At 38.4% G+C, this 12965-nt stretch overlaps 2 protein-coding genes across 2 annotated transcripts; both read left to right on the top strand.

The window, feature by feature from the left end:
* The first annotated feature begins 607 nt into the window (after positions 1 to 607).
* Positions 608 to 12739, top strand: LOC117427186 (COP9 signalosome complex subunit 8). Its single transcript, XM_034045639.3, has 7 exons — positions 608 to 751; positions 1302 to 1372; positions 3288 to 3336; positions 3617 to 3749; positions 10557 to 10664; positions 10976 to 11038; positions 11650 to 12739. The coding sequence occupies exons 1-7, from the start codon at positions 680 to 682 to the stop codon at positions 11727 to 11729; spliced, it is 576 nt and encodes a 191-aa protein (XP_033901530.1). The 5' UTR covers positions 608 to 679; the 3' UTR covers positions 11730 to 12739.
* On the top strand, positions 6264 to 8149 carry LOC117427184 (E3 ubiquitin-protein ligase TRIM63-like). The gene has a single exon (XM_034045635.3). It carries the CDS (start codon positions 6537 to 6539, stop codon positions 7572 to 7574), a length of 1038 nt encoding a protein of 345 aa, XP_033901526.1. The 5' UTR covers positions 6264 to 6536; the 3' UTR covers positions 7575 to 8149.
* Positions 12740 to 12965: the final 226 nt, after the last annotated feature.

The raw sequence follows: 12965 nt of genomic DNA, 5'->3' as shown, positions 1-12965 counted from the left end.
ACAATACAACAGGAATTACGGTACTTACACTAGACACAGTTACATAGATGCACGGATCGCTACAGTATTGTAACGACCCAGGCATTTGCACTGCATAAAGGACTTGGTGACTGTCCTGTTTGTCCTTTATGTTTGTTTCACGTGTTGTACTGTTTTGCTGTGCCACGCCACGAGCTAACATGGGGAGGGGGGAGTCTTGGTTGCCTCACCTGTCTGTCTGGGCTCACCACCCTGGACATGCATTTTCACCCCCAGAATGCTGCCGGTAGATTGGGGTCCAAATGGCACGCCTGGTATTGGTGAGGGTGGATGGAGGGAGCGGTTTAGAAAATGCCAACTTAGATATACAAAATGTTAACGGAATATAAAACATACAAATAAATACATACAAAAACCGTTGCAAACAGCCCAGCATTGTGGTAGGTGTAATGGCGTATTCTAGCAATAACTTATTATTTTTGGTGTAATTTTATAAATATGCCCTTCTATATACCTAGAAGAATAGGAAGACATGTATCTGTTCGTGCTTGTTCAATAATTCACTATAATAATAATCCTCCACGCCAGCAGAGGGCAGGATAAAACAGAGTCAAAATAAACGGTCGGAGCTGTGTGACCCCAGTTTCCCCGGAAGAGGAAACGACTGTCAGCTGCTGTTTTTATTCTACAGACTGACAACATGCCAGAGGCAGTCTTAATGGACGAGAATTACAACAAACTCCTGGAGCAGTGCGAGACACAGGAGTTGGAGGTAATTATACACTTAATAAGTCAGAGTTTGCAGCCATTAAAAAAGAAGAAAAAGATCTATTGAGGACAAGTAATAATGCGTGACCATTTTAACCAGTTCGAGTTGTGATAATGACAACGGTAACATTATTATTATTATTATTATTATTATTATTATTATTATTATTATTATTATTATTATTATTATTATGTTACAATGGTATTACCCATGATTATGAAGTCACTTCATATTTAAAGAAGATAGCTTAGCAGCAGTCAAAAGGGACCGCCCCCATCCTTTCGTCCCGTATGCACCATACTCATGCAAAAGAGGTTTGCAATGATTGCTACACCACACACTGCTGGTAAGCACTCGGGAAAACAATTGCTGAAAATTAAAGTTTAAACATACGTTTGCTCGAGACAAAGGGTATGTTCCTAGTGAAGGTACTGGCTTGAGAATGTGTACTGATAAGGCTCGAGTCACCTGAAGAAATTAACACAAAACAAGTTCTTAGCTTTACATAAAATGGTCTTGTGTAATAAATACAAAATGTGTTTGTTTTCTTTAGGCTCCTGGTGGAATAGCAACCCCTCAGGTGTATGGCCAGCTGCTCGCTTTGTATCTCCTGCACAATGACATGTAAGTTTTAACAAATGCATTCTAACTGGTGACATAGTTAGTTACTACTCAATAGTAGAGGGCCACAGGGTGAGAACGACTACTCTACCCATGATAACCATGTGATTAGTGTCAGTGCCTTATACTGACAAATACAGAGACATGCATATCTTCCGCTGCTGTTCTGAGTGGAGTGGGTCTTTCTTCCGCTGCCAGAGCAGTCCACCTGTACAGTGTTTAAGTGGAGTTATTTTTACGTGACCTGTATACATAAAATGTGTTGCATTTTCCTATGAATAAGACCCCATTCACACTTGCGATTTAAGGTGGCTCAGGGCTGCTTTTTCTCATATGTCAGCGCTCCAAAAAAGAAAAGGCAGCCAGGGCTGGCCTAGATGTAGGCCACCGTTTCGATGTAATCCGGGACCAGGGCCGGCCTTTACATATATATGAATGCAAAGCAGACTTAGGGCCGCCTTTTCACATCACATGACCAATCTGATTATGTAGCTCAAGAGCAGGGATCACAGGATTCTGTTTGCAGTGGAATAACACAGTAAAACCCTGATTTTCTATGTCGTCTGAGATTTTTTTGTTTTACATTTGGGGAGGGGCAAAAAACAAACGAGGCTTTTTTTGTTTGTTTGATAATAACCAAATCAATACACGTACCGTATGTAAACGTTAACACAGGCAACTTTGCTTTAAATGTACGTAAACGTGCCTGTCTAATAAAACTGCTTACGGTTCAGTGTTGAAGGAGACTTCAGTTTACTTCAGTCAGTATCCAGAGCTGTTTAAAGATGCAGAAAACAACAACAATCACCCCTAAAGATCGGATCAACGAGTTTGGCAAGGACAAATTTCACACCGATGGTAATGTGCTTTTTTGTACTTCATGCAGCAAGGCTGTAGATTACACTTGTAGTCAGACCATTGTAGAACACATGGGAAGCGCTAAACATAAATTGAATGAAAGGAAACGTAAACAACAGCAAACTTTGGATTCTTTTCTGTGCGCAAGCCCAGCGGGTTTTGTTATAGCCATATGTTCGGTAATCTTCCAAGAGAAGGGGTAATGCTAATGTTCAGTCTTTACTGGTAATGGACTAGAGAATAGTAGTGACAGTGATAATAATGAGTAAACAATAGACTAGTTTAACGATAGTGTTTGTAAACAAATACGTATAAATGAGAAGAAACATGTGTAATGTAAAATATATGAATGTGTATTGTAAATGGAATGAATGCTCTTCCATTCTGAGTGCAGGCTATCGTTCCATACAGTAAAAAAAATAAAAAATAAAAGCAATTTGCCACGTTTTGGGCCTGCTTTTCAGTCACATATGTGAACGTGCAAAGGCGCCTTAAACCACAAATGTGAACGAGGTTGCAGACCTAAATATGCGGCAGCCCTGGGCCAGCACAGTAGTGTGAATGGGGTCTAAATCACTGAATCTTTTTCTTCAGAAGTCATGTCAGACAGATATGTCAGGATAAAATGTCTCTGACAAACAGTGTGGCCTGCAGGCTTATTTTGAAGACCTCCTTCCTGACACAGCTTGCCTTGTTTGTTGATGACATACGGACAGTACTGGTGACACAATGTGAAGCAAAGTAACACAATTTTAAGTGTGTATAGGCTTTGCAGACTACCACAAATCTGACTGCGTGGCCACAAGTTTTATCACACAGTCTGTAAAATAAGTTTCTTTTTCAACCGCCCACACTGAAAGAGGGATTTTAAAATTTGATTTAAAACTGAAATCCAATGACGAACAAAAAAAAAAATGTTAACGTTTGTCAACAGCATCAATTCAGTAATTACTGTAACATGAATCAGCTAAAGGTTATTTCATTCTAATATACCAGCCATTCTTTTGTTCGTTCAGTTATTTAAATTATAATTGTTATTATTTTTTTTTGTTTTTTTAAGGAATAATGGTCGGTACCTTTGGAAAAGAATTCCTCAAGCTATTAAAACTGTAAGTATTTACTGGATGTTAAACACTGATCATATTTGTGTTGCACTCTGTTGTGATGCGCTTTGTGTTTCACGATTTAAAAACCAAAGAAAACAAAAATAATAAAACTAATCAAGTAAAATCAGTGGCTCTTAAGAAGATCCTGAGCACAGTGCAGCATGTTACCCAAGCAGCCACTATTGTTGAGTGCGCCATACACTGATAGACATTTTCCAAATAGAAGTCCTACTTATAAGTGCAGTGATTGTTTAACGTAAAAGCTTGTTGTCTTTCTCTGTAGTCTAACATGGAGCTGGCGGCTATCTGGGCAGTAGGGCAGCGGATCTGGCAGCGAGACTTCCCGGGAATATACACAGCCATTGCAGCTCACCCGTGGTCTGAGTGCATTCAGCCCGTCATGGAGGCACTCCAAGGTACGAGCAGTTCAGTGTCAGCCGTCGTTATTTGTTTATTTAGCAGTAGTGATCTTGTCCCCATTTTATCACAGGATATCATCTATGAAAGCCCTTCAAATGCTTCTCTCCAAAATGTATACCTGTACATTTCACTTTTTTAGCCACTATTTAACATTGCATGTACGTTTATTATCAAGGTTAGTAAACATACATGTAATATTGGCTAAAAGCTTCTGTGCAATTGAAGGGATTCTCATTTGATGGCATAGTCGTATACAAGGACAACCCTGTCAGTCTGGTTCTTGTATTTTTTACTTTGGAAATAAGTACTGATACAGAACTTGCTTGTGCTGGGAATCGGTGAGAGAAATCAACATCACTTATCAGACCTTCCTCAGCGACTGATTGTCTAATGGAGTTTTCAGTGGGAACTTTACAGGTTAAGTAAGTTCTGCATTCTTCATTTCCACGTGCAAACATGCATATCCCATCACAAGTAATACTTATTCTCTGTCAGTCGTATTCATGATTGCTGTTGGAAATAATTTCTTTGTGTTGTAATTTATAATCATTTTTTAAGAAATAACCAATTTTTCAGTAGATAATATTGACAGCAACTCTTCCATACCATGCTTCGTGATTCCATCTTGTAGACACAATTGCGTGCTGTGAAATATTGCACTTTTAATGCCCTTGCATGCAACATAAGGCAATATTTCATGATTGTTTTGGTAAGTGATACAGTAATCCGTCGCATATCCACCTGCTGTGGGACCAGAGTAAGGGCGGATATGTAAAAAGGTAGATAAATGAATCCTGTTTTAAATACCATTATACACAGCTTAACAATTATTAATGTAGCGAACCGGATAACTGGGGGCTCAGAAGACCCGCTGCTGTGGTTGTTATGTGTTGTACGCATTGTGTGTATTGTTAAACTGGTATGCATGCGAGTGTGTATGCGCAGCCGGGAGTGAATGGGGTTAGTTAGATTGCACGGCTCCATTAAAGTGTGTGACAGTTTTTTGAGTGAGAAACAGTACCTGCCTACAGTGTGAGACCGGAAGCCAGCTACAGTTGTTTGTGGGTAATAAATAAGACATTCACCTTGTCAGCGACTTTATTGTTGGCGCTGCAAAGAAAAGGGACGGCGGTACGTTATATTCACACAATTATTGTTTTGAGATTCAGCTTTTATAAAGGGAACTCCCCTAAAGCCCTTGTTTAGAAAGATGCAGGGTATTAATGCCTGTGACAGAGTAGCCGTCTGCAGTGTGGGTGCGTGCATTCGCTGCTGAGTGACAGGCAGGAGAGCGAGATGGAGGTTGGAGTTGATAAGCCCCCCGCTGGAGAACAGACTGAAGTGATTGATCATGGCAGGTAAACGGGTAGGGCAGATATGTGACGGATTACTGTATAACTTTTTTTTTTTCTCAATTTCCACACTATTTGAAAACCTGTTAGGTTCAAGGTAGGTCTTAGTGCCTGCAAGAATGTGTACAAAAAGTTACAATATAGTACCAATTTCAAGTAATAATAGTAACAAAGTCACATAAATGTTATACATGTATATCTTTTAATTCCTTCTATATACATTTATACATGTACAGACTTACACTTACAGATGCACTTCAGACGGGGTAAAAAATGTATCTTTAGAATGACTTACCTCTGGACTGAGAAAGCATTCAGTTCTGCTTTTACTTATTCAAAACGACAGCTCTATCGCCAGTGCTAACCTCATCCAGGGTTGTTTAGAAAGGATAAGAAATAAAATACCCGGTAGCTTGTTGATAGTCATGTCTGTGTACCAGAAGTTATTTTGAACAGTCTTGCATAACAACAAATATGCAACTGTAACTGCATAATCGTATTGCACAAGCACTGTTTGTAACGAGATCTTTGGGATAGTGGGGGGTGTATTCACTTGGGACTTTGTTTGTGCTATACTGAGAACATTTATAAAACTATAGCAACAGAACATAATATTGTACTGAAAGCACAATTACTTTCACTGGTTATGTTTGTACAGTTATAATGTGTTTTTACAGTGTGCATTTTGTTTTCGTGATAACTGGGTTGATCATATAGATAGACAGGGCCAGTGATGTATTATCAAAAGAAATATCAATTCCATTTATTTATTGGAATCATTTTTGTTTAGTTTTTGAAATAAATAAAACAATATATTAAAATAAATAAATACAAATTAGAAAGAGAGAAAAACAAGTGCTAATCGTCAGTTGTAAGAAATTATTTCAGCCTTCCACCATGGAAAGTACTGAAAATAAATACCTCAAAACATTGATACCAGAGTGATGTTTACAGAGCAGCTGATTGTATATCTTGTTGGTGTGGCTGTCTCACATGTTATGATGAAACCAGCAAGTTGAACAGGCTGTCCCTGTCACGGGACAGTGTATATTTGTTGAATTAAAAAGAGCTAGCCATTACTCAATAGCCCTGCTGTTGTGGGGAGGGGGTGTGTGGGTCTTGCTCATAGTTGCATGTGACAGCCAGGACATGATTCCTCAGAATCCAGGCTCACAAACAGGCCCAGAGGAATGGCAGGGGATCGTATGACAGTGAGCATCAGGAACGATATAAATAGAGGCTTACAGCCAAGTGTCAGGCAGATCAAAATAACCCTCGACACAGACACAAGCTAACTCACAGCTATTGAAGCAGATTCAGAACCTGTTTGAGAAGGAGAAAATAAACCGCCGTTGAAACAAGAAAAAAAGGAGTTTGGTACAGCATTTTATTATTTAGGTGAGCAGCAAATCTTGGTCAACAAGCCTTAAAATGGATTTCAAAACCAGTAATATTATCAGACCTTCAAGTCCCATGGAGAACTTAGAGAAGCAGCTGAGCTGCCCCATTTGCTTGGAAATGTTCAGCAAGCCAGTGGTTATCTTACCTTGCCAGCACAACTTATGCAGGAGCTGTGCCAACGACCTCTACGAAGCTCACAACCCTTATCACTACTCCGGTGGGATATTTCGCTGCCCCACCTGCCGATTTGAGGTGGTCCTGGACCGCCATGGGGTTCACGGGCTGCAGAGGAACCTGCTGGTGGAGAACATCATTGACATCTACAAGCAGCAGCAGGTGAGCAACACCAGCCCACTCCTGAAGAGCAAGTCGAGTGATGAGCCCACGTGCGAAGAGCATGAGGATGAGAAGATCAACATCTACTGCATTACCTGTCAGGTCCCCACTTGTTCCATGTGCAAAGTGTTTGGGGTACACAAGGACTGTGAGGTGTCCCCTCTGCAGAACATCTATCAGACTAAGAAGACAGAGCTCAGCAATTGCATTGACATGCTGGTCACCGGAAACAGCTATGTCCAGGCAGTTATGAATCAGCTTGAAGATGTATGCAAGACCATCACAGAGAACAGCCAGTCGCAGAAGCAGTCCCTGGGGGAGAAATTTGACATGCTCTATGCCATCCTAGAAGAGAAAAAAGCAGAGCTGCTGAATAAGATCAGCCAAGAGCAGGAGGAGAAGACAGGCTTTGTGCGCAGCCTGGTCCAGCAGTACAAGGACCAGCTGCAGGACAGTACCCAGCTGGTGGAGACAGCTATCCAAACCATGGACCAGCCCGGCGTGGCCGAATTCCTGATGAACAGCAAAGATCTCATTACAAAGACAAGAGATGCTGCAAAACTCTCCGTGGTTCAAAAGACCGAGCCAGGTTTTGAGAATATGGATCACTTCACCCTCATCACAGAGCATGTCGAGGCCATTCTCACCAATATGGATTTCGGAACAGAGGATGCTGAGGAGTTTGAAGAGGCAGAAGAGGAGGTGGTGGAGGAGGAGGAGGAGGAGGAATAATAATAATAATGCATGGACAGTTAGCAGTAGGGGAATGCCTACAGTGCGGTTAAGAAGCGTGGCGTGACTCTGAGGATGACCGAAACACAGCGAGAAGGAAAAGGTGTTGGGGTCAACAAAACAACTCAGGTTTTTTTTCTGTCTGCAAAGAATAATGTAAAACATTTAAAATAAAAGGGGGTGGGGGATACAAGCACCACCTGAGGTTGCTGCTGTGAAAATCTATGTAAAATCACGATATGCTCACTCTGAAGGATTTAAAACTTTTTTATGCTGCTACAAAATGAACAATTTTTTTTATATTTTTGTATTTGATTCAATGGGACTTTTTTTTTAAATCTAAATGTTGTTTGTTATACTGTAAGTTTGTATTCTAACACGGTACACTTGTATTAGTTTACATATTTCCAGTTTTATTTTCATTGCATCAAGATAGTTTAAATTAGAGTTTCAATAGTAGGATGTTTGTTTTAGCTCTTCAGTTAGTTTAAATTATTTGAACACTTGAAGTACTTGAATAATTTTGGTTGTTGAATATTAACATGTACTATGAAATAAAATGTGTTTAAAAATTATTTCAGTGGTTTGTTTTGCTTCACTGAGATACATGCATCAGAAATTAGGGAAAAAAAAAAGAAATCTCCTTTGAGGTGCAAAGTAGAGACTTACATTACAGAATTGTATTTAAATTGCTCCTATCGTAAATTCAAGGATTTAAATAAGACTACCATTGCTCATCTGTTTCAAATGATCACAATATAAATGCTTGGAACATTTTCAGATACAAAAATAAAATGGAGGTTGACACTTCATAATCTTGGTATCCAATGGGACCTATCCAATGGCATTTGTTAAGATCAATTGAATCATTTTAAGTAGAGGTCACCCATAACTAAAGAACATACAAAACCCAAGAATAGAACCTGGCTGCACTGGAACGTGTGTTCCATTTCCATCTCTGACATTCAAGCCTTATTTGAAAGTGACTGCTCTGCATACTGTGGTGCAGTTAGTGATATGCCTGCTCGCACATCTGCTCTCCACTTAAAGGAACAGTAGCCAAGGCTTTAAAAAAAGATGTTACCCGAAGTGCAAAATGAGAAGACACTCTTGCACCATAAGAGGCAGGGTGAACTGTATATTATTATTATTATTATTATTATTATTATTATTATTATTATTATTATTATTATTTATTTCTTAGCAGACGTCCTTATCCAGGGCGACTTACAATCGTAAGCAAATACATTTCAAGTATCACAGTACAAGTAATAATACAATTAAGAGCAAGATAAATACAATGACTTTGGTTCAAGCAAGTACAAGTATATGACAAAATACAATATATTAACTTATAATTAGTCATGTTTTAATTTTATAGAAGATAACACAATACGTTGTTAATGCCGTCTATCTTTTTTTCAGTTAGTAATCTAGTGTGCATGAGATGGCACTTAGGGCAAAATCAGATGTGCTGGAATGTTGTGAAATCTGTTTTTATTGAGTGAGAGTGGCATCATGATTTACTGCATACTTAGGGCTTGAATTTGGGTTTTTTTCAGGGGAAGGGTGGGGGTTATCGGTTTTTATTTGGCAAAATCATTTATTTTCAGCTATTAAAAATAAACCCCACTAAAACACATCAATTTTCAGTTTCTGTTATACACTGAACATCTGTTTCGGAGAATTGTGAGAAGTAACATGTTTCATTTTACACCCATTACCTCAGCATCATGGTACTCTGATTTTAAGGTTTGATATTTATGTAGCTATAATAATAATAATTAGGCAGTCGTTGTACACAAGAAAATCTTGAATATGCATTAGTAGAAGCATAACTGTACAGCAGTATTATATTTACAATGACTTCCGGTGCATCGCTGAATAAAACCCGAACACCATAAAAATAACTGCCGAGGCCATGTTGCTGGTTTGTTTGGGTTTGTGGTCGTTCAGCCCGTTGCTAAGCAAATGACGCATTGTCTGTGTGTTACGTAGTGCACAAAATTGATGATTGGTCAGTTGCAATGTCTTTGCAAACTGCCCACCTTCTGAAAGCCGTTTTCTTTATGTAGAAAGAGAGTAGTGAGTAATTGTCATTATTTAAAATATGTTGCCAAAACACACGTTTATCGTTTTTTAAAAATAAAAATGGAATCTTCTAAATGTGCCTTAGGGGTTGTTTTTTCAGTTAGCGTTTTAAAACCCCAAACTTCAAGCCCTATGTATAATGCAAGTAAAAGGACCCTTCTGAGTCTCAATTGTATTGTGATTGTGTGCTGCACATAGGAAACTATCAGAACGAACCTGCATGTCTCTTACAAAAATGAATACAGTAGTTTGTACCATTGTTTAAAGGGTACATAAGGACCTTTTTATTTTATTGTGCTACATGTTCCCATGTGTTGCTACAAATGTTTATGTAAGGTGTGTGTAGTGTTTATATATAATATATCTATATATATATATATATATATATATATATATATATATATATATATATATATGAAACCCATGCATTTGGGTTTACCAGTGAGCAGGAGGATGATGGGAAATGTAGTTCTGAGAGGTCCATGCGGGTACATGTGAAGCCATCTTGTAGCAGGGAATGCAATTTAAAAGTTTAAAAAAGTGGTCAAAATGTAAAAAAAAAATTCAAATTCAAATACAAACCACACCAAGCAGCATCAGGATTCAATAAGCAGTAGTTTTGAAGGCTTATGTTTCCAGCTCTGTCTGGCGTCATTATATCATTGCATTAGAATCACTAATAACAGCTGTAGACGAAGGGGCTTAATTGCAAACACATGTATCATTCATTAACAGAAACATAGACATGATATGAAAGAAACCATTAAGTTTTATGTTATCAACGTTATTATTTTTGTTTTTGTTATTACTTCCACCCTAACTTGACTGTTTCAGCTCCAGTACGTGTGGGAGGGGGCACTCAATTATATATTTTTTCTTCTGTCTGTGCAGAAGCGACACGGAGGAGAGCCTTCGGACTCGTAGCTCAGGCTTACACCTCGATCACAGCTGATGATTTCGCTGCTTTTGTTGGATATTCGGTAGAGGAAGCTGTAAAAGGTAACATAAAAATAAATAAAAAGAAAGACATTGTGTGACAGTGCATTAAGAAATCTGTGATTTATACAGCACATCCATAATGTGACAGCCTGCTGAAGTTAGTTGTTATATGATGTATGGAAAGGGTCTCTTTCTTTCTCTTGACTTGAATGTATATGGTGAGAGGTGCTGTGGGAGAAGCCACAATTTTGAGCAGGTTTGAGAAAGCAGTTGCCTTGTAAATTAAGTGACTTTTTTATGGGAAAACTTAGTACAATTTTTTTTTTTTTTTATAAACAATGCAATTATTCTCTTACCTTTCGATTTCCCAGGGGTTGTAAATCAAGGCTGGCAGGCAGACCCAAACACCAGGATGGTAATGCCCAGAAAGCCAGGTAGGTGGCACTGTTGCACTTTGGTACACAGCCTCTGTTTGACGGATACGACTAAACAGATGTTTACTGTTAGTGGCTAGCTGTTTTAAAGTTGACATTAGTGACTTGTTTTTGTGTTGTTGATATATGTTTATGTTCATTAGGTTTGGAAAGGAGACTGTTTTTGTTCTGTTTGGGCTAGATATCTATATTCACTGTTATTGTATTTTTAGCATTGGACCACAAATTAAATCTTGAGATTTCATACCTCTTGTACAACAGAAATACACATATACACACACACACACACACACACACACACATCTAAAACTGAATATAAATATTTCATACACACACACTTGTACCTCTGTCTTGCATCTCTCAATATGGAGGTTGAATACATATTGTTAAACACATGGTTCATTCCAGCATTGGTAGACATGTATCAGAATCAATACTATTACACACATCTAAATGGCATTAACAGATAAGATTCCTATGTTTTGAAGAACTCTGTTGTCCTTGTCCATCTTCATTCAAGTTTTGATTTTACTGTTTTAATGAACAAAGAGATGACAATTAGTAAGTCAGATATATTTCTATAATGAAGATTTTGTTCTTTTGCTCCACAGATCCTCCCCCAGTTTCCATGGTTCCTAACGAGCAGCAGTTGGCCAGACTCACTGACTACGTGGCTTTCCTTGAGAACTGATAAAATCCCAGCCTGGAGATGTCCCAGTTAGCATGAGCCCTTTGTTCCGGGCTTTAAAGCTCCCTGTCTGATTGGCTGTGCTCTAATATCTTTGACAGCAAATCAGCTTGAATAGTGTTTATAGGTTTTTATGCCATGCATTGTTCATCCAGGCTCTGTTAGCAGGCTTGTCTACGGGATGGATTGCAAGACAAAAACAAGTACACCTGGAATGTGAAACATGCCAGTGATGCTGTTTTCAGTATACATAATGTGTCCATTCACAATATGAACCCATTTGGGCTGAAATGCTTTTGATTGCTATTTGCCTCTTGCCTAATGGGTCATTTTTAACCCTATTTAGTATGCCATATTGTTCTGTAGCAAACTAGCAAGCTAAGCTTTACTGCAACAGAATAATGCAGCACTTACAGTAAAGAGCTTTCTTCTAATTGGCTTCCAGTTGACTGATGCTTACAACAGAACTTGCATTTCCGCCCCTCTACTTAGAAAACATGTTATATGGTAGAACAGCTGAGCAGAAGTATTTCAGATAATCCAGGTTTTCACAGGTTTCCTTGTTTCCAGCATCCCACGCGATTTTTTTCAAGTCCAGTTAATTGTGTTCCAAAAGAGGACATTGTGTCTTTTTAAGGTCAGGTGTCACATTTAAAAACGTGAAACCACTAAAGGCAAATTTGCAATGCAAATAAGTTAAACAGTTTGAAAAGTCAAATGTACATTTTCAGTAAGGCTTCCCAAAGCACTTGCTTTACATACACAGTACACTTACTTTTTGTAACCTTGTGGTTTAACTGTAGCAGGTTCACACCTTTCTGGTTCAGAATTTCCCTGCAGTTCACACTGACTCCTTAAATAATAACATTACTACTGGAGATGCACCAACTAGCCCTGTGTTTTATCTGTATTAATCAAAATGTTGTGCATTTATTGTTTATTTGTGAGCAGAGAAAATGCACTGCAGAAAGTAAAATCAAAAGTAAACACAATTCTCTTCTGGTTTCAAAATATTTATACATTGTGTTATTGTATTATTATTATTATTATCATAAGTGTGTGTGTGTATATATAGATATAGATATATGCAATGTGCTGTGATTAACATCACTTGACAGAGTGCTATCAACTCAGTTACTGCATCTATGCTTTGATTTGCACAAAGGTTGAAGAGGAGAAAGCACTTTTTTTTTTTTTTAATAACAGCATTGTGGTGAAAAAAAACAGGCCAGGTATCAT

The sequence above is a fragment of the Acipenser ruthenus genome, chromosome 11, assembly GCF_902713425.1.
Source record: "Acipenser ruthenus chromosome 11, fAciRut3.2 maternal haplotype, whole genome shotgun sequence".
In the NCBI taxonomy this organism is placed as follows: domain Eukaryota; kingdom Metazoa; phylum Chordata; class Actinopteri; order Acipenseriformes; family Acipenseridae; genus Acipenser; species Acipenser ruthenus.
Note: the sequence above shows the minus strand (reverse complement) of the source record. Positions and strands in the feature narration are given on the sequence as shown.

What these genes read in the sequence shown, in the direction of transcription:
- LOC117427186 (XM_034045639.3), top strand. Translation starts at nt 680, where the DNA reads ATGCCAGAGGCAGTCTTAATGGACGAGAATTACAACAAACTCCTGGAG. An exon ending in CGTCATGGAGGCACTCCAAG is followed by an intron (nt 3,750 to 10,556) that starts GTACGAGCAGTT and finishes CTGTCTGTGCAG; the next exon opens with AAGCGACACGGAGGAGAGCC. An exon ending in GGTAGAGGAAGCTGTAAAAG is followed by an intron (nt 10,665 to 10,975) that starts GTAACATAAAAA and finishes TCGATTTCCCAG; the next exon opens with GGGTTGTAAATCAAGGCTGG.
- LOC117427184 (XM_034045635.3), top strand. Translation starts at nt 6,537, where the DNA reads ATGGATTTCAAAACCAGTAATATTATCAGACCTTCAAGTCCCATGGAG.